The following is a 21,548-nucleotide window of genomic DNA, read 5'->3' as shown; positions in this document are numbered from 1 at the left end:
ATTGTTTCAGATCCCATCAGACGGGCGGCAAACCCGCCGCCAGACGCCCAACCTCCTGCGCGCTCGACCCCGCGTGGCTGTCGTACTTGCTAAAGTCGTTCTCCAGCGCGCCCGCCTCGGCGAGGGAGTCCCTGACGTTCGACAGCTCCCGCGCCTTGTTCACCATGCCGCACTCCTGGCACGCGCGAACCAGCAACATGAACGAAATCTCCGTCGGCAACACCCCATCCTCCGTCTGCATCTCCTCGAACACCTCCAGCGCCGTCTCCACCTCGTCCGCCCTGACGAGCGCGCCGAGCAGCGCGTTGTACACAGCCGCGTTGCGGCTCACGTTCCACCTGCCGCGCATCTCGTTGACAATCTCCCTCGCCTCCATCCACCGACCTTGGCACCCGAGGCAGTGCACGTACGCCCCGCACATCACCGTCGACGGCCGTCTCACCGCGCGGTTCGGGGACCTGAGCATCTCGGACCACACGTCGTCGGCGGCGTCGTACCTCCCCGCGCGTTCCGCCGCGGATACCAGGTGCGTGTACGTGTACGAGTCGGCGTTGAGATGCGCCGCCTTAAGCTCCCTCGCCACGTCGCTCGCGCCGTCCCAGTCGCCGTTCCTCGCGTACCCGCCCAGCAGACAGTTGTACGAATACGTGGTGACGACGAGTCCGGGGGATTCGAGCATCCGGTTAAACTGCGTCCGAGCGTGCGCCATGTCCTCGGCTCGACCCGCGATGGTGATCACCTGGTGGCACAGGTGCTCGTCCATGGCAACCCCGTACACGTCCACGAGGCGCTTGGCGAGGGCGTTGGCCTCGCGCCACCGCCGCGCGCCGTCGAACGCCGCGAGCGTGAGACCCGCGGTGATGGCGTCGGGGTTAACCCCCGGTTCGTCTCGCATAGCTCGGAACACGTCGCCGGCTTCCTCCCACCGCTGCGACTCTCGAAGCACCGTGAGCGCCGCCGTGTACACGAACATGTTCCGCGGCTCGCCGATGGACGCGGTGTCTTTCCACACCTGGTACGCCGCGGGCCAGTTCTCGCACCGCCCGAGCGCGGTGATGGCGGCGGACGCCACCTCGCTGTTGATGACGTCGGGGTCGAAGAGCAGGCGCTGACGCCAAACCTTGGTGACGATCTTCGCGTGGCCGCGCTCGGACGCGGCGCCGAAGAGCGCGACGAGGGTGTACCGGTTCGGCACGTACCGCTCGTCCTTCTGCATCCCCATCCACAGATACAGCGCGTGCGCCCTCTCGAAGTTCCCGCGCTCGCCGAGCTCTTTGATTGCGAAGTTAAGCGTCGGCGCGGAAAATCGAACTTTGACGCCGTCGGGCTTGGTCACCGCCTCGTCCACGCTCCTGTACCCGACGCTGGAGCTCGAGCTCTCGTCAGAGCCCGAATCCCTGTGCACGTCCGCGGCGGGGACGTGCCCGAACGCGTCGTCGGCGCGCTCGTCCGCGAGCGTGCCAGCTGTGTTTTTGCCAGCTGTGTTTTTGCCAGCTGTGTTCGATTCGACGTACGCGTCGACGTTCGCGGCGGGATACGCTCTGCCGTACGTCTCCGGCGATCGCAACGCCCTGGCGACGTCTTCGCCCTCCGCGGACGCGATGCCCGCGACGGATGCGCGCGGCAGCGCCTCCATCGCCTTGACGATGCGCTCGCCGGGGCGCATCCCGCCGTGGTGCCGGTTATTCGCGTTCATCTTTCCCTTGTGTCCGTCGTTATCCGGACCGGTCCGGTGGGGAAAGCCGCCGGCGCCGGCGCCGCGGCCGCGTCGCTGCTGCGGCTGCTGGCCTGGGGTCACGGTGTGCTGGTGCGAGAGCCATTTAGGGCGGTCGCCGCCGGGCGGCCGCGGAGCGTGCGAGTCCTCGTCCGCGCCGGCGTCGGCGGAGGAGGACGGGTCGTGGAGCGGCGGTCGATTGTACCGAGGCTTGGCCGCCGCGCCACTGGCCGCCTTGGGCCGCCTGTTGCGCCGGTAGTCCTTCTTCGGCGGAGGCTTGGCGCGGTCCGCGTCGTCCGTGGACTTCGACGTGGACGTGGACGTCGAGGCGGACTCGTACCCTCGCGCCGCGCGCGTCAGCGCCTGCGCCCCACGCCGCCTCCACCACGCACGGACCCCGGGCGTCGCGAGGTTCCGTTCCTCTTCCTCCTTTCCGCGTCCGCTCGTGCCGACCGGCGCGGCGCGCGGGGGCCGGCCGACGGGCGCGGCGTGGCGCGCGCCGGCGACGATGCGCGCACACGCGGAGACGCGCGGGATCGCGGCCGCGAACGACGACGACGACGACATGTCCCGCCTCCGCTCGCCTCGCCCCCTCGCGAAGTGTAATTGTCTCGGCACCTGGCGGCTGGGATAAGCTTGCCGCACGCTGACACACGCTGCGCGCTGATCTTTCGACTCGTCAGACGACACACGCTTTTTCGCATTCCCAAAGGACGGGGCGCGCCGTGGTGGCCTCGAGTTCGCCGGCCGATCGGTGGATCCGTCGGGGGCGTGGGTGGCCGGGAACGCGGGATACCTCTCGAGGCTCACCGCGCGCCGGAGAACTCTCCGTCACCGCCCCGAGGCGACGGAGATGCGCTTCCCAGACGTGACGCCTGGAGGAGGCGGGGGAGCTGCCGACCCCGCCACCCCCGTCGGGAAGGCCGACGACGCCTTGGCTCTAGCCCACGGCGATGACCTGACCGTCGAGTCCGTGATCCAGTCGCTATCCCCGACGTCGGTGAAGAGCGTCATCTCCCGCGCCGCCGCCGACGCCGTCGCGGAGGTGCGCCCCGGCTTCACCGTCAGATCGATACCCCCGTTCCAGTTCGAATCCATCATCGCGAACGGTGACTCACCGCCTCCCTTCCCTTCCATCACCCACCGAATCGCAGCTCCAATCGAGGCTCGTCGCCGCCGAGCGCGCCCAACACGCCGCCGAGGACCGCGCACGAGCCGCCAAACGCGACGCCGCCGCCGCCGCAAAGGCCCACGACGCCGAGCGCCGGCGGTGGCAGACGCACTTCGATCGGGTGCAAAGGGAAACGGAGCTCGTCAAGGTCAAGGTCGACGCCGTCAAGGCGGAGCACGCGTCGAACCTCCGGGAGCTCGTCCGGCGCAACGAGGACCTCGCCGCGGTGGGAGAGGCGCTGGAGCGCGAGCGAGAGGCCCGGGCGCGATGCGAGGAACGATTGCGCAAGGCGCAAAAGATTGAGCGCGACGCGTTGGAAAGGTTAGCCGCCTCGGAGGATTCGCTGGAGCTCGCGCTCGCCACGAACGCCGAGCGCGCGGCGAAGGCGGCGAGGCGCGCGAGGAAGTCCGCGATGGACGCCGCCAGCGGCGCGGGGGGTTGGGACGAGGCGTACGCGGACGTGAAGGAGGAACTCGACGCGTTGCGAGAGACTCTGCGAAGGCGGGAAGCCGATACGGCCGAGCTGGCGCGTAGGGCGGATGCCGCCGAGGCTCGCGCGTTGGCCGCGGAGAACGCGGCGCTCGCCGCGGACGCGAACGCTCTGGCGAACGAGGTCAAGGAACTGCGCGCGAGCCAGAGCTCGATGGCGCACGAGGTGGCGAGGGAGGTGACCGCGCGGGTCGTCGAGGAGGTCGGGGGGTCGGTCACGCCGATGAAATCTTCCGTCGCGATCGCCCCCCCGTCCGGCAAAACCGGCCAAAACCGGGACCCGTCCGGCATCGACCCCGCGCACCACGCGCTGCTGCTCGGGCAGTCGCACAGGAACCGCGCGGAGATTGAGCGCCTGCAGAGGCTCTACGACGAGCGCGGCGAGCAGCTGCGGGAGTTGACTAAGGAGTTAAAAGGCGAGTGCAACGCTCGCGCCGAGGCGGAGGACAAAGCGCGAGCCGCCGAGGCGACGACGCTGCGGCTCATGTCGCTGAATAAGAACCTTCTGGACTCCTACCAGAAACTTCTGGACGAAAAGGCGAACGATGCGGTCGGTCAGGGGCGGGCGGCGGCGGCGGCTGGGGGACGAAGCCGTCAGACGTCAGACGGCGGCGGTGGCGGGCTCGGGGTCGCGGAAACGTCGAGGGCGTCACACCTCCCGAGGGTCGCGACGCTCGCGCACTCGCGCGACGGCGGCGGTGGCGCCGGTCGCGTCGCGTCCGTCGCGTCCGTCGGTGCCGGCCGCGGATCCCAGAGTGCGCCGAGGTGGAACTGGAACGGACCGAGGGGCACGCCGCCGCCACCGCCGCCGCGGCCGTCGCGGCTGCTCTTCGCGACGCCGCCGACGACGACCGAGAAGGCGCGGGGTGCCGAAGGGGGTGCCGACGGGGGTGCCGATGACGCCACTGCTCGCGGCGCATCCACCTCTTCGCTCATGCCCTCGGTGTACCACCCGTCTTCCTCGAGGACCGCTGCGAGTACCCACGTCGAAGACGACTTCGAGGACGAGCTGAGACGTAGGGCGGAGTTTGCCGAGGCTGAGGCGGCGGCGAACAGGGCCGCCGCGGACGAGGCCATGGCCGAGGTGCTGGACGGCCTGCGAAACGAGATGGCGGCGATGGACGGGGAGTACGCGTCGCTTCTGGCGTCGCTGAGAGACGCGTCCGCGAACGGGAAAGTTCCAGACGCGTCGCTGCGGAGCAATCCCATCGCGACGCCGGTTACGCCGAGCGCGAAGGAGCTGGAGTCGGCGGCGGCGCGGGCGGCGTGGTTGATGGAGCGGATGGAAGAGAAGGGGGCGCAGATCGCCGCGTTGACGCGGACGCTGGAACGGTCCAAAGAAGACGCGGGGGACGGCGGCGACGTCGAACCCCGCGGGCCGCGGGACAGCGCCGCATCCCGGACCCTCTGACGCGCTCTTTCGAACCACTTTCAATCACTCGCGTTTGCGCCGTCTCGATAACCGGCTACGTAGCAGCTGGGTTTCAACTCGTTTATTGCAATGCGTGTTTACGATACGGTCAACTCATTTTACGCGTGGGCTCTCCGACGTCGCGCGTCTCTCATCGAACGGCGCGTCACGTCCGTCACGTACGTCAGTTAGTTGCGCATGACGGCGTTGGAGCTCCCTTTCATTCCGACGTGCTTCTGGCCGAGCTCCGGTCCAAACGACACCGTGCTCGCCATGCGTCCCTCGCCCCACCCGCTGTTGCGGACGTACTCGAACACCTTCTTCTTCACGAACCCCGCGGATTCGCGTTCTTTTCGCTTCGCCTCGGCCTCCTGACGCAGCCACACCTGGACGGTGTCCAGAAGACTTCCGGGCTCGCGCGACTTGAGCCCGTCGATGGCGTCGAGGGGTTCGCAAAAACGCAGCCGCCCCCCCGCGACGAACGCGACGTGCGTCGCGAACTGCTCCAGCCCGTCGAAGATGTGCGTGGCGTACACGATCGTCACGTTCCGTTCCTCGCACTCCCGCCTTAAAAACGACATCAAGTCCGCCCTGCCCAGCACGTCGAGGTCCACGGTGATCTCGTCCAAGAGTAAAACCTGTGTGTAAAAAGAAACCACGTCATACTAATTGCTCATACCGGGTACGATGATTAAAATAAACTCACCGAGTAGGGAATCATGAGCCCGTACGCGAGCTGCACGCGTCTGCGCTGGCCGTCGGACACCTGGTGCATGCGCCACTCCGGGTCGATGTCCAGGACGTCGATGATCCGCGCCTTGCGTTCGGGGTCCACGTTCGGGATGGAGTCGAGCATCTGCCTCGCGGGGAAGTCCCCGGCGAGGGTGACGCCGTAGCCGGCGAAGGCGACGTCGCGTTGCCTGAGAATAAAAAACACGTCACGTCAGTCAAATTGCCTATACAAAGATTAAAATAAACTCACCAGTTGCCGCCGATGTACGACAGCTGTCCGGAGGTGGTGAGTCCGGTGTCGTAGAAAGCCTCGCGGCCGTGGATGAGCACCTTGTCCTTGGGGACCATGTGCTTACCCCCGAGTATCTTGAGCAGCGTCGTCTTCCCCGCGCCGTTCGCGCCGAGCAGGAGGCAGCACGATCCGGGCGCGAGCTTGAGGTCCATGCCCTTGATGAGGGGCTCCTGACCGTCGATGGGGGTGCCGTCGATGTTCGGGTAGGACCAGTCCAGGTTGTTGACGTTGACGCCCCACACCTGCGTGGTGTCGGAGGATGTCTCGCGAACCGCCGCGGTCGTCGCCGCGTCTGTCGGGGCGGGAACGGCCTGGGTATCAGCGGCGGGAGCCGCGCCTCCCGATGCCTCCTCCGCCTTTCGCTTGGCGAGTGCCGCGAACGGACCGGCGGTCTCCATCACCGTGGCGGTGGTGTCGACGCCGCCGCCGGCGTCGCTCTTCCACCCCGACACCGCGACCGGTACGGGCATGTTAGGATGATTGAAAGTGTCGTCTCGTGGGCGGTTGCGGAGCACGGCGCGCTCACCTCTGAGGCTGCGCGCGGGGCGGAAGAGATCTGCACACTTTTTTACCGCCTTTTTCGCGACGTGGCTGGCTCCCATCGGCGCATTCGTTTCGTTTCACGCGTGGCTACGAGATCCTACGGCGAACAGTCAGAGACGTTAACCATAAATGACGTGGAATAAACAAACTGTTACGCTGTCGTCCCGAAGAGGAACGTTCGCATTTCACCTGCGCCACAGATCCAAATCCGTTTCGCCATCCGTTTCGCGAAGTCGTGGCGCAGGTGGCTCGGCGCAGACGCAGGTCCAACCCCAGCGACACACATCGCGCGTGCGTCATCGCCGTCGCCACATCACACGCGCGCGGCACGATGTTCGCGCTGAGAGTCCTCGCGACCTCCGCCATCCCGGCCGGTGCCGGCGGCGTCGTACGAAAGTCTCCCGACGCCGCCGCGCCGCGTCGCCCGGCGCCGGGCGGCGCGCGCCGAGGCGACAGCGCGTCTCGTGACAAGTGGAACGATGCCGTGCTCGAGAACGGCTCGGCCGGCCGCATCACGAAGCGCGCGTGGGAGCGGCATCTCGGCCGCCTGCGGGATCCCCCCGCGGCGCTCGAGGACGTCTGCGTCGTCGTCGTCGGAAGCAAAAAGGCGGGAAACATCGGCGCCATCGCGCGCGCCGCCGCGAGCTTCGAGTGCGAGGACCTCAGGCTGGTGCGTCCCGTCGGATGGCGCCGACACCACGCTCGAGTCGCTCTCTGAAAAACCGATACGAATCTCCGCGAACCGTCGCCCCGCCCCGACGGCTTCATCCACTGACCGCCTTCATCCATCGTCCCCCACAAATCCACAACACGAACAGGTCGCGCCCAGGGTCGACCCCACGAGCCGATCGTCGCTGTCCTCCGCCAAGGGCGCGCAGCACGTCGTGCACGGCGCGGGCGAGTATTTATCCGTCGCCGAAGCCATCGCCGACTGCGACGCGGCGGTGGCGTTTCACGTGTGGCACGACGGTCTGGACGTGCGGTCGCTCGAAGACGTCGGGTCGCTGCTCCGCGCGTTCCCGGGCGGGCGTATGGACGCCTCGATGGACGAGGACGAGGACGAGGATGTGGGGCGGGATATCGTCCTTCCGAAGGATGAGGACGAGGACGACGCAGACGCGACCGGCGAGTGCGAGGAGAGCTGCCCGCTGTTCCTCGAGCCCGTCCCGGACGAGGCGCTGGAGATCAAGGACGAGATCCCGACTGGCGACGATGCGGGTGCCGACGATGAGGGTGCCGAGGGTGCCAAGGGTGCCGAGGTCGAGCACGGGTGGAAGCGACGCGTGTACAACCCAAAGAATCGTAACCAAAAGAACCGGGGCCGCGGCAAGCTCGCGCTGGTCTTCGGACGCGAGGTGGACGGTCTGACGGACGAGGAGGTCAACCTGTGCGACGCCGCGTGCCGCATACCCACCGGGCGGCTCATCGAGTCCCTCAGCGTCAGCCACGCGGCGGTCATCATCCTGTCGCAGTATTACCAGCACAGGGCGTCAGCCGCGGGGCACGCGCCTCGGTTGAGCGAGCTGCCGGTGATGGCCCCGGCGGGGGTGTGGGCGCCGCCCAGGCGCAGCGACATGTACCCCGAGTGACGCGACGGAACGCGAGGGAGGTGGGTGGGTGGGTGGGTGCGATGGACGGATGGAAGGGACGAATTCTGTGTTCCCTCACCGGTGTCGACGTCGTCTTCAAGTTGTCTTGGCAAGATCAAATCGGCTCGTATTGAAAAGTTCATAGTCACGAAGGAAGGTACCAGTACTCGCGCGTTCGCGATGGCTAAAAGAACACGAGCGAAACACCCACCCGCATCGTCACCTCCCGTTCGCGGTGTCGGCACCTCACGCGTCCCCAGTCGGCACCTCACGCGTCCCCAACGTACGCGCGAACCTTGTCCCGGTCCGCCGTCGACTTGAACCAAAGCGCCGACTTGGTCGCCAACGCGACACCACACACACACAAAAACGCCGCCGCGGACGCCACGTACGGCGCGGGCGAATCCCCAACCTTGCGCCTCAGCAGCTCGGCTCCGAGGACGCAGTTGGCAAGGCCGCCGAGCACGATCGCCCACCCCAGCGCCCTGTGCGCCGAGCGCCTGGGCGTTTTCCGGCCGCTATTTTCCGAGACGTCATTCGCCTTCTCACCGCCCTTCTTATCGTCGTCGGGCCCGGGTTCCCGCGTCAGGCCCAGCAGCGCCTGGACGACCGGCATCAACGCCACGACGATCCCGATCACGCCGTGCGCCCTGTACACGTCGTCCGCGTCGCCCCGGCCGTGCCAGTCGAGCGCCGCGGGCGCGCCGTCCTCCACGTTCAACGCGAGCCCCAAACCGCCGAGGGCAACCGCCGTCGCGGCGACTTGCGTCGCCACGTGGCACGCGTGCCACGCGGCGCGGTGCGATTTGGGAACGAGGTTCGAGCTGTGCGCGACGAGCGACGACGTGGCGCCGATCGCCATCGCGGCGAACGCGACGGACATGAGCAAACCGTGCGTCCTGTATCGCTCGGCGCCGCGAACTTTAATCGCCGTGACTTTCCCGGTGACGAGGTCCACCCCCGCCGCGCCGTGGCTCACGTCGTGGTACGACAGACCCGCGGTGGACGAGATGGCGTACCCGATCGACTTGACGCACGCGGTGTGGTGGTGCGATGTTCGGGTTTGAACGCCGCACGTGAAGTCTCCGACGCGGTCCTCGCCGATATCCGCGGCGCTCGCGGTGAAACGAACAATCGTGCCCGTCGACGCGCTCGCCTCGACGGAGGCGTTCACGATCGCCAGGTTCGGGTTCGACGGGCCGACCACGTCGGCGACGGAGTACCCTTGGAGGCGATACGAACCGACGTGGCCGTTCGCATTCGCGCCGGATCCGATCCAGCCAATCACCGCGTTCGCAGGGACCATCGCGTTTTCTTTTTCCTGAAACGAAACCCCCACGGCGTGACCCGCGCCGTGTTTGGTGGACTGCACGGCGAACGCCACGTGGCTGCTGCTCACCGCCACGTCGGACGAAACCCCGGCCGCCGCGAGGTCGACGCCCCCTGGGGTCCAGTGGAGGACGATCTCCGCGCCGGTCGCGCTCGCGCCCAGCAGGTTCCGCCTCCTCGATGATCTTCGACGATGGCCGTGGTCGTCGTGGCCACCCGCCGAGGTTAACTTGGCGGAGCACGCGTATCCGAGCGAGGAAGGGTCGCATCCCGCGGGAGCGGCGAGCTTCAACTGGACGGGGGGCGGCGGCGGCGGGGACGGGGGAGGCGGCGGCGACGGGGGAGGCGACGGGTCGGTCGACGACGCGGTGGTAATCGTCGCGGTGACCTTGTACACCTCCATCTTGCCCCTCACCGCCTCGGCCGAGACGGTCACCGTCTTCCCCGCGGCGGTCGGGAGGGTCAGGTACGCCTCGACGGATGTCTTATCCGCCGCGGACTTGTGCCCGAGTGCGCCGCTGCACGCGGAGGACACCGTCTGCGTCTTCGTGGCGTCCTTCACCGCCAGCGTGCTCCCCTCGTCGGACTTGAGAATGAACCCCTTGAACGCGGTGGATGGGTGGGAGAGGGTGACGGTGAGACGCGCGCCGGGCGCCGGTGACGCGCCGCCGTCGTGCGCGAGCGCGTGACCGCCGTCGCCGGACTTGATGGCGCTGCCGCCGTGCGACGCCGCGGAGCACGAGTTCGGGCCGCTGCTGTAGGCGAACGCGGGCGACGTCGCCAGCGACGCGAAAAGCGCGAGGATAAATCGACACGTCACCGGAGAAGAGGAGGAACATGTCGAGGTCGAACGCGCGGGAGGCGCGGGCGGCGGCGCCGCGCCGCGTCGGCATCCCGCCGTCCGCGTCATCGATCCCGACGTTCCTCTCGAGCGCGCTTCGAGAACGGACGCGGGGCGCGCGAGAGGGTGAGCGGCGCGCGGCGGTGGGGCGCTTTTAGTTCGACACGGATCCTTTTCCCTCGGATGGGTCGACACCGTTCTGTGGCTCTCGGCGGTTCACAGGGTGCCGAGCAGCGATGCCGGCGACTTGCGTGGGAAAGCCACCGGTCGCGGCGCCGACGAGACGCGTCCCGCGCGTCGTCGTCCCGCGCGTCTCGTCCTCGTCCTCGCCGCCGTCGCCGCCGAGCGGCGGCGCGCGCGGCGATGGGGCCCCGGCGGACCCGCTGGCGAAGCACGTGGCCGCCATCGAACGTTTCGGCACCCCGTTCGCGGTGGCGTCCGCCTCTGCCAGGTACCGCCTCGAGCCCGGGGTCGCGCCCGACGGCGGGGCGCTCTACTGCAACGTCGGCGGATGGGTCCCGAAAGGCTCGAGAGGCGCCGCGGTGGACTACGCGCGGCTGTGCGCGCGCTGGCCGAAGGTGGAGGACGACGAGCTCTACCGATGCGTCCGAAGGGTGAACCGATGCGAGAGGCTCGCGGCGAACGAGCTGGTGGTTCGTTGGGAGACGGTGTTCGTCCCGGCGAAGCTGCGATGGCTCCACGATATCGGCGAGGCGTGGCCGGGCGTGGACGTCGAGCTCTACGATATCCTGGATAAGATGGGCGAGCTCTCGAGGTTCAGGTGGCGGTCGCTCTTTCTGCTCTTTTGGAACACCGCGCGAACCGGGACGATGCGGCTGCCCGCGGCGAAGATCGAGAGCACGTCGCGGCTTCGCTTCGTCGAGGAGCGGGGTGCCGAGCGGGGTGCCGAAGGGGGTGCCGAGCGGGGTGCCGAAGGGGGTGCCGATGCGGGCGCCGCGACATTGACCCTCGCGGCGCACGACGAGACGATAGACCTGATCGCGCTCGTCAACGACGGATCGGTGCGGAATCGGCGAATCTGCCGCGACCTTCTCGAGTTTCTCGACGTCCGGAAGCCTCCGGCGACATCTCTGGAAGCCTGGGACGACCGAATCACCGACTGCGTCAGGTGGTCCGAGGTTCCCGGCATGGGCATGTTCGACGTCGACGGGTTGGAGGAGGACGGCGACAGGGGCAAGGTTTACGAAGACGCGGTGGCGGTGTTGGCGTTTGGCACCGTCGTGTGCCTCTTCTTCGGCGTCGGCGTCGGGCGTTGGTACATCCAGGGTCTGGAACACGAGCGGATGATGGCCGCGATGCTGGAGACGGGCGCGTTTTAGCCCACCGTTTTAGCCGTTTTAGCCGTTTCGTCGACGCGATTCGTTCACTTTTATTATGAGTACAGGCTTCTAGCGTCGCGTCCCGATGCGAGTAACTTTGACAAGCGTAGCGCCACTCGCGTTCGTACTCTCACCGCAAGCTCACGGCTCCATGGACTGAAACTTTGGCGCGTTCTTCTCCAGCAGGTAGAGCGTGAGCAGGTAGCAGAACGACGCCACGTTCACCTGCTCGCGCGCGGCGTCCCCCGCGCTGGTGCCGACGAAGCCGAGGCGCTCGAGCACGACGCCCCCGTCGCTCTGATCGCCGTATTTTTTCCCGCTCTTTTCAAACTCCAATCCCGCGAACTCGTTGACGCACAAACCCTGAAACGCCCACTTGATCAAACTGCACTTGTTGATCCATCGGAAACACATCGGCACGTTGTCCGCGTTGACGTAGTACCCGCCGAAGACGATGAACAGCACCATGACCGCGGGACCCATCGCCACCGCGGCTTCGGTGCTCGGCGCCACGCTGCTCACCGCGAGGCCGATGGCGGAAGACGTGAACGACTCGAGGACGATCAAACCGGCAAACTTGGCGAATCGATCGGCACGGGGGTGCAAGCCCGCCATCGGGTACACCACGGCGCCGAACGCCAACGGGAAAAAAGCGCCGACGGGCAACTCGGCGCACAGCTTGGCGGCGAGATACGGCAACATCCCGTACGATCCGCTTGCGCGCTCGCGGTTGACGATAACCTTCTCAGACGTAAACGCGGTGAGCGTCTTCATCAGCGCCGCCATCGCCGCGTTGATCGCCGAGACCTGCAGCAGACCCAGTCGGTCCTGGATCGACGTCTGCGTCAGCCCCATGCGCCAGAAGATGGATCCAAACACCAGAGCGCTGTTCATGGACGTGGAGAGTCGGATCTTGTTCGTGGCGCCGTCGCGGCGGACTTGCCGCCACGAGCGCTTGAGGAGCATGAAAAACTGCGCGGCGAGACCCGCTCGGCGATTGGCGCTCGCGGCGGGCGCGGACTCGTCAGTCTTCTGTTCCGCCGCGTGTTCAGCCACGTCAGCGTCCACGTCAGCGTCCACGTCAGCGCTTCTCCCGCGTTTCTCCCACGCCGCCGCCAACGCTTCGACGCGAGCTTCGCTCTCCTTTTGCTTCGCGTCCGAGCTCGTGTCCACCGACACGAGGTCGACAAGGAACTCGGCGGGGTTGGCGTTGGTGGGGATGGGATGCCCGAGTCGCTCGAACCATTCGGGCGCGTCGGTCCACGCGCCCTGGTACACGCACCTCCCGTTGGCCATGAGGCACAAGTCGTCGAACATGGCCACGATGCTGCCCCTCGGCTGGTGGATCGAGCACACCACCGTGCGTCGCGCGTCCGACGCGAGTTTCTTGAGGGACTCCACGACGCGCTGCGCCTGGAACGCGTCCAGTCCGGAAGTGGGCTCGTCGCAGCACACGACGTGAGGGGAACCTGTAATAAACAAAACACGGCGTCATACTAATTGCCCATACTCGAGAAATAGGAAAAATAGGAAAAATAAATAAACGCACCGCCCACGAGTTCGCACGCCAGCGCGAGACGCTTCTTTTCGCCGCCGGAGATGCCCCTCGTCTTGACGTCGCCCACCTTGGAGCTCGCGACGTGCGCGATGCCCATGGCGCGCAGGACGTCGTCCACGGCTTCGGATCGTTGGGATTGGGTGTACTTAGACGTCGGCATTCGCATCGCGGCGGCGGTTTCCAGCGTCTCTCGAACAGTGAGCTGGGAATAGAAGACGTCCTGCTGCTGAACGTACGCTACGGCGTCGTTCAGACGCTTGCGGTTGCGACGCGTGTCCTGCCCCACGGAGACGTCGTCGTGGCGGAGGGTGCCGCTGAGGGTGAGGCGCTTGGACCTGGGAACCTGCGCGGCGAGGGCGTTGAGGAGGCTGGTCTTTCCCGACCCCGACGGGCCCATGATGGCGAGCAGTCGGCCGGGTTTGGCGGCGCCCGAGACGCCGTCGAGGATGCGCTTGGGCTTGGCGTCGGCGCCGAGCTTCTTCTTTTCCTTCTTGGTGGGCTGGAGGGTCATGCGGACGTCGTCCCACCGCACGACGACCTCGTCCCGCGCGGAGGATGCATCGCCGATGGTGTTGTTGTTACCCGATTCCTCCTCGCGTTCCCTGAGCTTGGCGCGGATGCCGCGGAGCGCGGCGAGTCCGACGACGCCGGGGATCTTGATGTGCGGCGGGCACGACCACAACGCGATGCCCGCGGCGAGCTCCAGCATCTCCGCGGACGTGTTCACAGCGGCGGGGGCAATGGGACAACCCTACGACAACTTTATCCATTTCGTGAGTCATCCGGCCGAGGTTCGTTCGTCTGCTCGGAAAAATCAAAACCGGCAACGACAGATCCGAGGGGCGCCCTGTCGACTCCCCACGCACCGGCGCCGGGGGAGGGTTCGTTCGGCGCGACATGCCGCTCATGCTGAAGCGTCAATACGATGCGCTGGTGGCCGCGAGCGGCGGCGACGTCGCGAAGAAACCCTCGCGCGAGCCCGAACCCGCGCGCGTCTTCTCGAACGAGACGCGAGCCGAAAACGCAGACGACCCAGATGCCGACGATGCAAGTACGCACGTCGTATCGGCGCGGCTGGTGGGCAGCAAGAGGCACAAGGAGGGCAGGGCGCGGCTCAAACACGGCACCGCCCTCCGCCTTCGGCGCGACCGGGCCAACGCGCACGACCCAAACGCCATCGCCGTCGACGTGACCGTCGGCATGCTCCCCATCCACGCCGGCTTCGTCAAGGGCGCCCAGGCTGCGGTCCTCGCGCCCGCGCTGGACTCCGGGGCGCTCGCCGTCGTGGCGTGCGTCGTGGACGCGCCGAACGGCGTCGACGCGCTCCCCACCGCGGAGGTGCCCGTGCGACTCACCCTCCGCCGACGGCAATCGGGCGGTGACGCGTCGTCATCGGGCGGTGACGCATCGTCATCCGCGTCAACCGCCCTCGAGCTGTTGACGTGCCCTTACGACGTCCCAGCCTCGGTCGGGCACGTGCCGCCGGCAGCCCTCGAGGGCGCGTTCGCGGCACCGGCGCCGGGCAGCGCGTGGCTCACGCACCACGACGACACCCCGCCCTCCGTCTTTGCCGCGTTGAACCCCGTGACAAAGGCGCCCGCGGAGAAGCAATGGGTCTACGTGCATAACGAAAAAAAAAGTGGCACAGCCGGCGACCACTCGTACGTCGGCAAGTGGATGATCATGGGGGTGCCGTCCGACGACATCGACGCGTGGTTCGTCGAGTGCGCCAAGGCTGTGGAGGCTGGCGAGTTCGTCGCCGCCAAGGCACCCGCGGGCGGGGGCGACGAGGGCGATAAGGGCGACAAGGGCGTCTTGATTTGTTACACCCGAGACTTCAGGGACAGGGGGGACGTCGAGAGAGCCGGGGTGGCGTTGAAGCGCAGGTTCGGGTGTGGGATGACGCTCCGGTACAAGACGGACTCCGCGACGTACGCCGGGATGTACGCGTCGCATGCGGACGGGGGCAGGCCGGGCAAGGGCAAGGGTGGGAAAACGTGCTGTTACGAGATGAGAAGCGGGAGCCTGAGGATGGACGTCGATGAGGCGACGTACTCGAGGTGTTTGGCACTGGCGGAGAAGCACGAGGACCTACCGGCAGAGGAGGTGATCACGATCGACGACTGATGGACTGAGAACAGGACGCGGTGACGTCAGAGCCAAGAATTAGACGACGCGGTAACACTTACGCGAATATAACTTTTAGAACTACGAAGGTAACGCTCAACGCTCATTACACGTCGACGAGCCTCGACGCGTACGTGGCGTGTTGTTGCCGGTAACTGCCCGGACCGTCGTCCGTGTCGAGAAGCGGCTGCCTGTGGTCGTTCGCGGTCGTCGGGACGAAGCCGAGGTCGTCGTCCCACCGTTCCGTCCGCTCCGCCCCGCCTTGACGGGACCCTTTATTGGTCCCTTCATTAGTCCCTTTATCAGTACCTTTGGTGCCTCGAGCGCCGGGCCACGCGTGTAACGCCGCGTCCACGTGACCGGCTTCGAGCGCCGCGTGCACCCTTTTGCGCCACCGCCGATACTCGCCCCAGTCCATCCCAGCGCGTCGCACCTTCTCCGCCATCTCCGACTCCTGCTTCCCCTCCTGGAAGCTCGCCACGTCAGCGCGGGACGACTTGACCCACGAAAAGTCGTCGTCGTCCACGTCCGGCTCGATTGGGAAATCCGCCAGAGTGATCACGCCCCGCGTCCGCGTAAACGCGCTCGTCCTCCTCGCCCGTTTCCGTTCGTCCGTCACAGCCTTGGACCGTCGCCTCGCCAGCTCCGCGATGGCCACCTCGTTCCCCTTGGCGCCGTATTCGGCGCGTAGCGCGGCGAGGTCCCCGTCGATGCCTTCCGGTTCGTCCGGGTCGTCGTCCTCCGCGTTCCAGTCGTCATCCGGATCGGGTCCGTCGGACCTATCGGGACGTGACACGTCAGCAGAAACGCCTGTTTCCGCGTCCGCGTCAGCATCCGCGTCAGCATCCGCGTCGGCCGTCCACGTCTCCGTGCGCTGGTACCGCGGGTCCATCGTGTACGTCGGGCCGTCCACCGCCGCGCCCGGGTTTTGAAACGACATCAAAAACAAAATACGCGATCCGGCTCTGTTCGCGCTGCCGCGGTGCAGCGCCCTGGAGTCGTACACAAGCGTGGAGCCCTGTCGCAGGGACGCGGTGATGCCGATGTTGTACCGTCGGCCCTTGGACCCGCCGCCGGCTTTGTTCGCGCCGCCGCGGAGCTTCGACCCGTGAACGCCGTCGAATTTCCCATCCGTATTATCTATCTCCGGTTCCCACGGAACGCGAAAGTAGAGCATGTTCGTCTTCTTGCTCCTGTACACGTGCTCGCGAACCAGTAAGTCCCGCAACTGCTCCACCGGGTCCTCCGCGTCGTCCATCCTTTCGCCGCCTTTTCGCGCCCTCGTCGAACCGTTTTTAGTAACGCCAAACTTCGCACGCAGCCGCTTCGCCAGTCGCCGCAACGCCGGCGACGCCGTCGCAATCTTTTCAAACCGAGACCCGTACTCGCCAGCCGTCGCTGCGACCAGCGCCTTCCCCGCGCTCGTCGCGTGCGCCGACGTCAGTTCGGACGGGAAGAACACCTCGGTCGGTCCGTGCGCCGACGTGGTGTCCTGCAGGACCGTGAACGAGGACAAGAGTCGGTCATTTTTGCCCAAGCCGCGGCCGTCGGCGTGCACGGATTGGTCCGGAGACCCGGCGCAGGTCATGAGCGCGGATAGCTCGCAGAGCTCCGCGTTCGGGCCCAGCTCGCGTTCGATCACGGGCCTCATCGTGCGGACGTACTGGTTCATCGCGGCCACCACCGGGTGGGACAGACGCAGTGGCATGTCGAAGCGTTCTTTGCAGTTGGCGAGGTTACCGACGCAGCCTACGTCTGAGGCGTACTCGTCGTGGCGCGACGCGAGGCGAAAGACGTACCGACGCAGGTCGTCCGCGACGCGTTCGGTTATCGTCGAGGTGGTGACGAAGAACTGGGTGGTGGCGAGCATGTCGTGCGCGTGCGCGATCCAGTCGTCGTCGTCGTCGTCGTCGTCGTCGTCGTTCGAGGTCTGCGCGGCGTCGCCGGGTCTCGGCACGACGAGCTGCGGATCCCGCCAGCCCTGCGCGTTCATGAATCTGACGACCGACGGATGCGTGGGTTGGGCCGCGCCGCCGCCCCAGAGCGGCGCGCGCGCGGCCGGGTCGGCGAACCGCGACGGCGCGTGGACATCGCACGATCCGTTGTCGCGATCGGGCGCGGCGGATCTGGCCAGCAGCCGGCGCGACGCCGCGTTGGACGATACCCCGGAATATTCCTCCGAGACGTCTCGGAGGACGTTTTTTAGGGCGGGGGCATCGACGACGACGGCGTCGACGTTCGGGCGCGACCCTCCGGCGCGAGCGCGATCGTCGGCGCCGATCGCGTCGCCGCCGCGCGCGAGGGAACTCGCGACGAGCGCCGTGACCAGCGCGCCGCGTAACATCCCGAACCCGGTCGCGCGGGCGACGAATGTCGAACGCCCCGGATGGCCAAATCGAGTTGACATCAATGCGGTCCACGCGCGTTCAGTTACAAGTATGTAGGGTACATTTTGTCGTGGCGTCGCGGGCGCGTGTCGGGCGCTGCACTCCTCGGGGCGCGGGGAGGGATGCCGTCGATCTGGCGGCCGAACGTGAGAGTGACCCTTGACGAGTATGGCGAAGTCGAGGACACGGAGAGTGGTGGAGAGGAGGTGACGAAGCAGGGGACGAAGCGGAAGAGAGCCCCTCGCACGAAGGGGCCGTGCGAGCACGGGGTGAAGTATCGGTCGAACTGCAAGGTGTGCAGCGCTTGTCCGCACGGGAAGCGGCGCTCTCATTGCAAGGAGTGCGGCGGGTCTGGCATCTGCGAGCACGGGAAGAGGCGCTCTCTGTGCAAGGAGTGCGGTGGGGGCTCAATGTGCGAGCACGGTCGCGAGCGGTCTAAGTGCAAGGAGTGCGGTGGTGCATCAATCTGCGAGCACGGCCGTGAGCGCCGCAGGTGCAAGGAGTGCGGTGGGTCTCAAATCTGCGAGCACGGTCGTCGGCGCTCTCTGTGCAAGGAGTGCGGTGGGACTGAAATCTGCGAGCACAGTCGCCGGCGCACTGAGTGCAAGGAGTGCGGTGGGTCTCAAATCTGCGAGCACGGTCGTCAGCGCTCTCGGTGCAAGGAGTGCGGTGGGTCTGGAATCTGCGAGCACGGTCGTATACGCTATACGTGCAAGGAGTGCGGTGGGGGCTCAATCTGCGAGCACGGTCGTCACCGCCAATACTGCAAGGAGTGCGGCGGGTCTGGCATCTGCGAGCACGGCCGTCAGCGCTCTAAGTGCAAGGAATGTCGCGCGGTGAAAACTGAAACATGATCCCGCCGCCGCGATTTGGTACTGCTGGTAAAGAGTCGATTGAAATGGATTCTCAAACGCGACGACGTCTCGCGTCTCGCCCCTTCGACGACAAACCCGAGCCCGTCACTCCTTCTGCTTCGGCCGCCTTCCCTTTGGGAACGTCATCGGTCGAATCACCGCTCCCGCGTTCACCAGCACCTTCGGTCGCGTCAGGTCGCGGAACGACTTGTCCGTGTTGGCATCCGGCCCGAGCGGCGTCCTCATGCTCCCCTCGTACACAGCCTTGGAGTCGAACCCGTGAGGCACGTGCTCCACGTTGAAACCCGCCACCTTCTTATCGTACCGCTCGGATATCACCACGTGCTTCAAGTTGGCGTCCCGCCTCGCCTTGAGCGCCTTTTGCTGCGTCGCGCGCGCCTTTCGCTCAGCCTCGAGCTGCCACTTGGGCGGCCCGCGCTTGGCCTGCACGTCCGCCCACCCGCCCCAACCGGGCATCTGCTTCGGGACGTCAACCTTGGGGAGCTCGTCCGTCACCTCCGCGTTCTTGTCAGCCTCAAACTCGCCCACGACGTCGTCCCCGGCGAAGGCTCGCGAGAGGAGGTCGCGCTGGTTCAGGTCCGCGACCCCGTTGGACGCCGGGTGATTCTTGGCGTCGTCGTCGTCGTCGTCGTCGCGGTCCATGGCCATGTCAATCTTGCGGTCGGCGGGTTTAGGGCCGGCGGTCACCACCACCGCGCCGCGGCCTGACGCGCGCGCCGCCATCCGCGCCTTGAGCGCGCTCCCGCTCTTCTTCGCCGCGGCGGTGAGCTCCTTCACCTCCGATTGGTGGACGGTGACAGTCGCCGCGGGGTGAGTCGCCGGGCCGGAAACTTCGGGAACCTGCGCGGCGGCGAGGGGATCGCCGGCTTCGCCCGCGGCGGCGGCGCGGCGCGCGGCGCGGTTCGCGCCTCGCTTCATCTTTGTTTCGTTCCGATCGATCGCCGCGTCTTCGTCGTCGTCGTCCACGTCGTCCCCGAGCTCACGTGGACCGCCGTCGTTCTCGGAATCGGAACCGTCCTCGCGCGGCGGTCTCTTCGGCTTCGCATTCCCGGAGGGTCCGCCGCCGCCAGCTGTGACGCCGCCGCCGAAGGACACGATCCTGCTCCGCCTCTGCCCAACGCCGTCGTCTGTCTCCTCGAACTTCTCCGCGCCCTTGCCCCAGTCGCCGTCGCCGAGGCCGCCGCCGAAACCCTCGTCGTCGTCGGAACCCCCCGCCCCCGCCGCCGCCTCGCGTTCCGCCCTCTCGATGTCCCGCAGCAGCTGCTTGGCCTCCTCCTCAGCCTCCTCGCGCTTCTTCTTCATGTGCCGCGCCATGAACGGCAGCGCGAAAAGCCCGCCCTCCTCTTCCGCCCCCGCCGCGCCCTCCTCGATGGCCTGCATCGTTCGGAGCTTAGCCTTGGCCAGCGCGCGGCGGCGGTCGTTCACGTCGCCGGCACCTGCGCCGCCGCCGACGACGCCGGGGGCGTCGTCGTCGCTGTCGGTCTCGGCGTCCGTGGAGTACTCGTCGTCGTCGTCGTCCCTGCTCGCGCCCCGCTCGCCGCCGATGCCGATCTTGCGCTTGAGCTCCTGGCCGATGCGGAGCTGCTCCGCGATGGCCTCCTTCGTGCCCGGCAGATGCGCGAGCCCCTTCTTGATTGCCCGCTTGGCCCACCTGCTGGTGTTCTTGTGCTTGAGCAGCATGCGCTCCTGCGCGCGGAGGTACTCGCGCTTCGCCTCCACCGAGTTATCGGGATCGAGGCCCTCCAGCGCGGCGTCGTCGTCGCCGATTTCCTCCCCAGTCTCCCCGTCGATCACCTTCATCGCCCCCGTCTTCCTGTTGTGCCTGTGAAACGTCTTGGACTTGATAGCCTTGACCCTCTTCGCCTTCATCTCGTGCTTGAACAGCAGGTTTCGCATCTTCGCCAGCCTCGCCCGTCTCTCCCTCGCCTCCTCCGGGGTGAGCTCGTTCAGCGCGAGGTCCTCGGCGCGCTCCACGTCCTCCCCCGTCAGCGCGTTCGCCTCCTTCAGGTGCGCCATAATCTCTTTTTCAAAGTCATTCTCGGGGACGAAATCGGTGTTGATCGACGCGAGCGTCTTCTTGCGGTGCATCTTATCCCGCTCCACGCCCACGAAATTCAAAGTGGGCTTCTCCCTGTTCTCTTTCACGATGGGCTGCCACTTGGCGATGTCCGCTTTCGTGGTTTCGTACGCCGCCTTGCGCTCGATGCGCTCGTTGACCACGCGGGGTAACGGAACCGCATCCGGCGTCGCCTTTTTGTTCGCGAGGCGGTCGAGCCTGCGCCGCGCCGACCCGATCGCGGCCGCGGCGGCGCCCTGCCCTTCCACGGACGCCATCAAGGACGCGATGGACAGGCCCGGCGGTGCTCCGGGATCGGTGAGGTCCGTCTCGTTTGCGGAGCCGACGGCGGGGCCGAGGGCGAACTCGCCCTCGCGGCCGTGCTCGGTGATGCCGCGCTTGAGCCGGCGGCGCTTGTCGGCGCGAGGGACGCCTACGACGTCGGAGACGAGCGCGGCGCGCGCCTCCTCGTCCTCCTCGTCGTCCTCCTCGTCCTCCTCCTCGTCGTCCTCCTCGTCCTCCTCGTCCTCCTCCTCCTCCTCCTCCGCGGAGGCGGGTTCTGAGTCGTCCTCTTCGTCCATCTCTTCCCCGTCCTCGTCGTCGTCGTCGTCCTCTTCGGAGAGATCCGCGACGCCGTTGGCGCGGGCCTCCTCGGGCTCGTCGCTCTCCGACTCCAGCATGACGTCCTCCTCCTCCTCTTCCTCCTCCCCGTCATCTTCTTCTTCTTCGTCGTCGAACTCGTCGAGGTCGTCGTCATCCTCGTCGAAGAACCCGTCGTCGTCGTCGTCGTCGTCCACGGTGGCCGCCTTGGCCGACGCCTTCTTGCCCTTCTTCTTGGAGCTCTTGAACGTCTCGAACTGAATGTCGCCGTACTTTCTGAGGTCCTCCTCGGTGAACGCCTCCTCCTCGTCGATCTCCTCGTCCTCAAAGTCGCTCGGGAGATCGTCGAACTCGCCCTTGACGCCCTCGTACTCCTCAGCCTCGGCGGCGCCGCGGCCCGCGAAGTCGTCGTCGTCCTCGTCAACCTCGTAGTAGCTCTGCGCGCGATGCGCCGCGCCCGCTCCTTTTCCCCCTTTGCCTCCCTTGCCGCCCGT

The 21,548-nt window shown here is 66.9% G+C and overlaps 11 protein-coding genes across 11 annotated transcripts; 5 read left to right on the top strand and 6 right to left on the bottom strand.

Moving 5' to 3' along the window:
* Positions 1-16: 16 nt before the first annotated feature.
* Positions 17-1,666, bottom strand: MICPUN_102475 (predicted protein; the record flags this gene model as incomplete). Its single annotated transcript, XM_002504366.1, has 1 exon — positions 17-1,666. One exon carries the CDS (start codon positions 1,664-1,666, stop codon positions 17-19), a length of 1,650 nt encoding a protein of 549 aa, XP_002504412.1.
* Positions 1,667-2,567: 901 nt separating this feature from the next.
* Positions 2,568-4,785, top strand: MICPUN_61603 (predicted protein; the record flags this gene model as incomplete). The annotated part of the gene is made up of 2 exons (XM_002504691.1): positions 2,568-2,759; positions 2,869-4,785. 2 exons carry the CDS (start codon positions 2,568-2,570, stop codon positions 4,783-4,785), a joined length of 2,109 nt encoding a protein of 702 aa, XP_002504737.1.
* Positions 4,786-4,973: 188 nt separating this feature from the next.
* Positions 4,974-6,207, bottom strand: MICPUN_85209 (predicted protein; the record flags this gene model as incomplete). Its single annotated transcript, XM_002504365.1, has 3 exons — positions 4,974-5,423; positions 5,492-5,705; positions 5,768-6,207. The coding sequence occupies 3 exons, from the start codon at positions 6,205-6,207 to the stop codon at positions 4,974-4,976; spliced, it is 1,104 nt and encodes a 367-aa protein (XP_002504411.1).
* A 476-nt stretch (positions 6,208-6,683) lies between these two features.
* On the top strand, positions 6,684-7,941 carry MICPUN_102472 (predicted protein; the record flags this gene model as incomplete). Its single annotated transcript, XM_002504690.1, has 2 exons — positions 6,684-7,022; positions 7,171-7,941. 2 exons carry the CDS (start codon positions 6,684-6,686, stop codon positions 7,939-7,941), a joined length of 1,110 nt encoding a protein of 369 aa, XP_002504736.1.
* Positions 7,942-8,209: 268 nt separating this feature from the next.
* On the bottom strand, positions 8,210-10,180 carry MICPUN_61600 (predicted protein; the record flags this gene model as incomplete). The annotated part of the gene is made up of 1 exon (XM_002504364.1): positions 8,210-10,180. The coding sequence occupies one exon, from the start codon at positions 10,178-10,180 to the stop codon at positions 8,210-8,212; it is 1,971 nt and encodes a 656-aa protein (XP_002504410.1).
* Positions 10,181-10,338: 158 nt separating this feature from the next.
* Positions 10,339-11,506, top strand: MICPUN_112693 (hypothetical protein). The gene has a single exon (XM_002504689.1). It carries the CDS (start codon positions 10,348-10,350, stop codon positions 11,449-11,451), a length of 1,104 nt encoding a protein of 367 aa, XP_002504735.1. The 5' UTR covers positions 10,339-10,347; the 3' UTR covers positions 11,452-11,506.
* Positions 11,483-13,520, bottom strand: MICPUN_95143 (ATP-binding cassette superfamily; the record flags this gene model as incomplete). Its single annotated transcript, XM_002504363.1, has 2 exons — positions 11,483-12,920; positions 13,001-13,520. The coding sequence occupies 2 exons, from the start codon at positions 13,518-13,520 to the stop codon at positions 11,593-11,595; spliced, it is 1,848 nt and encodes a 615-aa protein (XP_002504409.1). The 3' UTR covers positions 11,483-11,592.
* Positions 13,521-13,906: 386 nt separating this feature from the next.
* On the top strand, positions 13,907-15,136 carry MICPUN_61597 (predicted protein; the record flags this gene model as incomplete). The annotated part of the gene is made up of 1 exon (XM_002504688.1): positions 13,907-15,136. The coding sequence occupies one exon, from the start codon at positions 13,907-13,909 to the stop codon at positions 15,134-15,136; it is 1,230 nt and encodes a 409-aa protein (XP_002504734.1).
* A 103-nt stretch (positions 15,137-15,239) lies between these two features.
* Positions 15,240-17,543, bottom strand: MICPUN_61596 (predicted protein; the record flags this gene model as incomplete). Its single annotated transcript, XM_002504362.1, has 1 exon — positions 15,240-17,543. The coding sequence occupies one exon, from the start codon at positions 17,541-17,543 to the stop codon at positions 15,243-15,245; it is 2,301 nt and encodes a 766-aa protein (XP_002504408.1). The 3' UTR covers positions 15,240-15,242.
* Positions 17,544-17,645: 102 nt separating this feature from the next.
* MICPUN_61595 (predicted protein) lies at positions 17,646-18,377 on the top strand (the record flags this gene model as incomplete). The annotated part of the gene is made up of 1 exon (XM_002504687.1): positions 17,646-18,377. The coding sequence occupies one exon, from the start codon at positions 17,646-17,648 to the stop codon at positions 18,375-18,377; it is 732 nt and encodes a 243-aa protein (XP_002504733.1).
* Positions 18,378-18,482: 105 nt separating this feature from the next.
* On the bottom strand, positions 18,483-21,134 carry MICPUN_102467 (predicted protein; the record flags this gene model as incomplete). Its single annotated transcript, XM_002504361.1, has 1 exon — positions 18,483-21,134. The coding sequence occupies one exon, from the start codon at positions 21,132-21,134 to the stop codon at positions 18,483-18,485; it is 2,652 nt and encodes an 883-aa protein (XP_002504407.1).
* Positions 21,135-21,548: the final 414 nt, after the last annotated feature.

This window comes from Micromonas commoda, chromosome 9 (assembly GCF_000090985.2).
Source record: "Micromonas commoda chromosome 9, complete sequence".
NCBI classification, from domain to species: domain Eukaryota; kingdom Viridiplantae; phylum Chlorophyta; class Mamiellophyceae; order Mamiellales; family Mamiellaceae; genus Micromonas; species Micromonas commoda.
This window is presented reverse-complemented; position numbering and strand designations above follow the sequence as displayed.

Excerpts from the sequence above, each read along its gene's own strand:
- MICPUN_112693 (XM_002504689.1), top strand. The coding sequence starts at position 10,348 with ATGCCGGCGACTTGCGTGGGAAAGCCACCGGTCGCGGCGCCGACGAGA.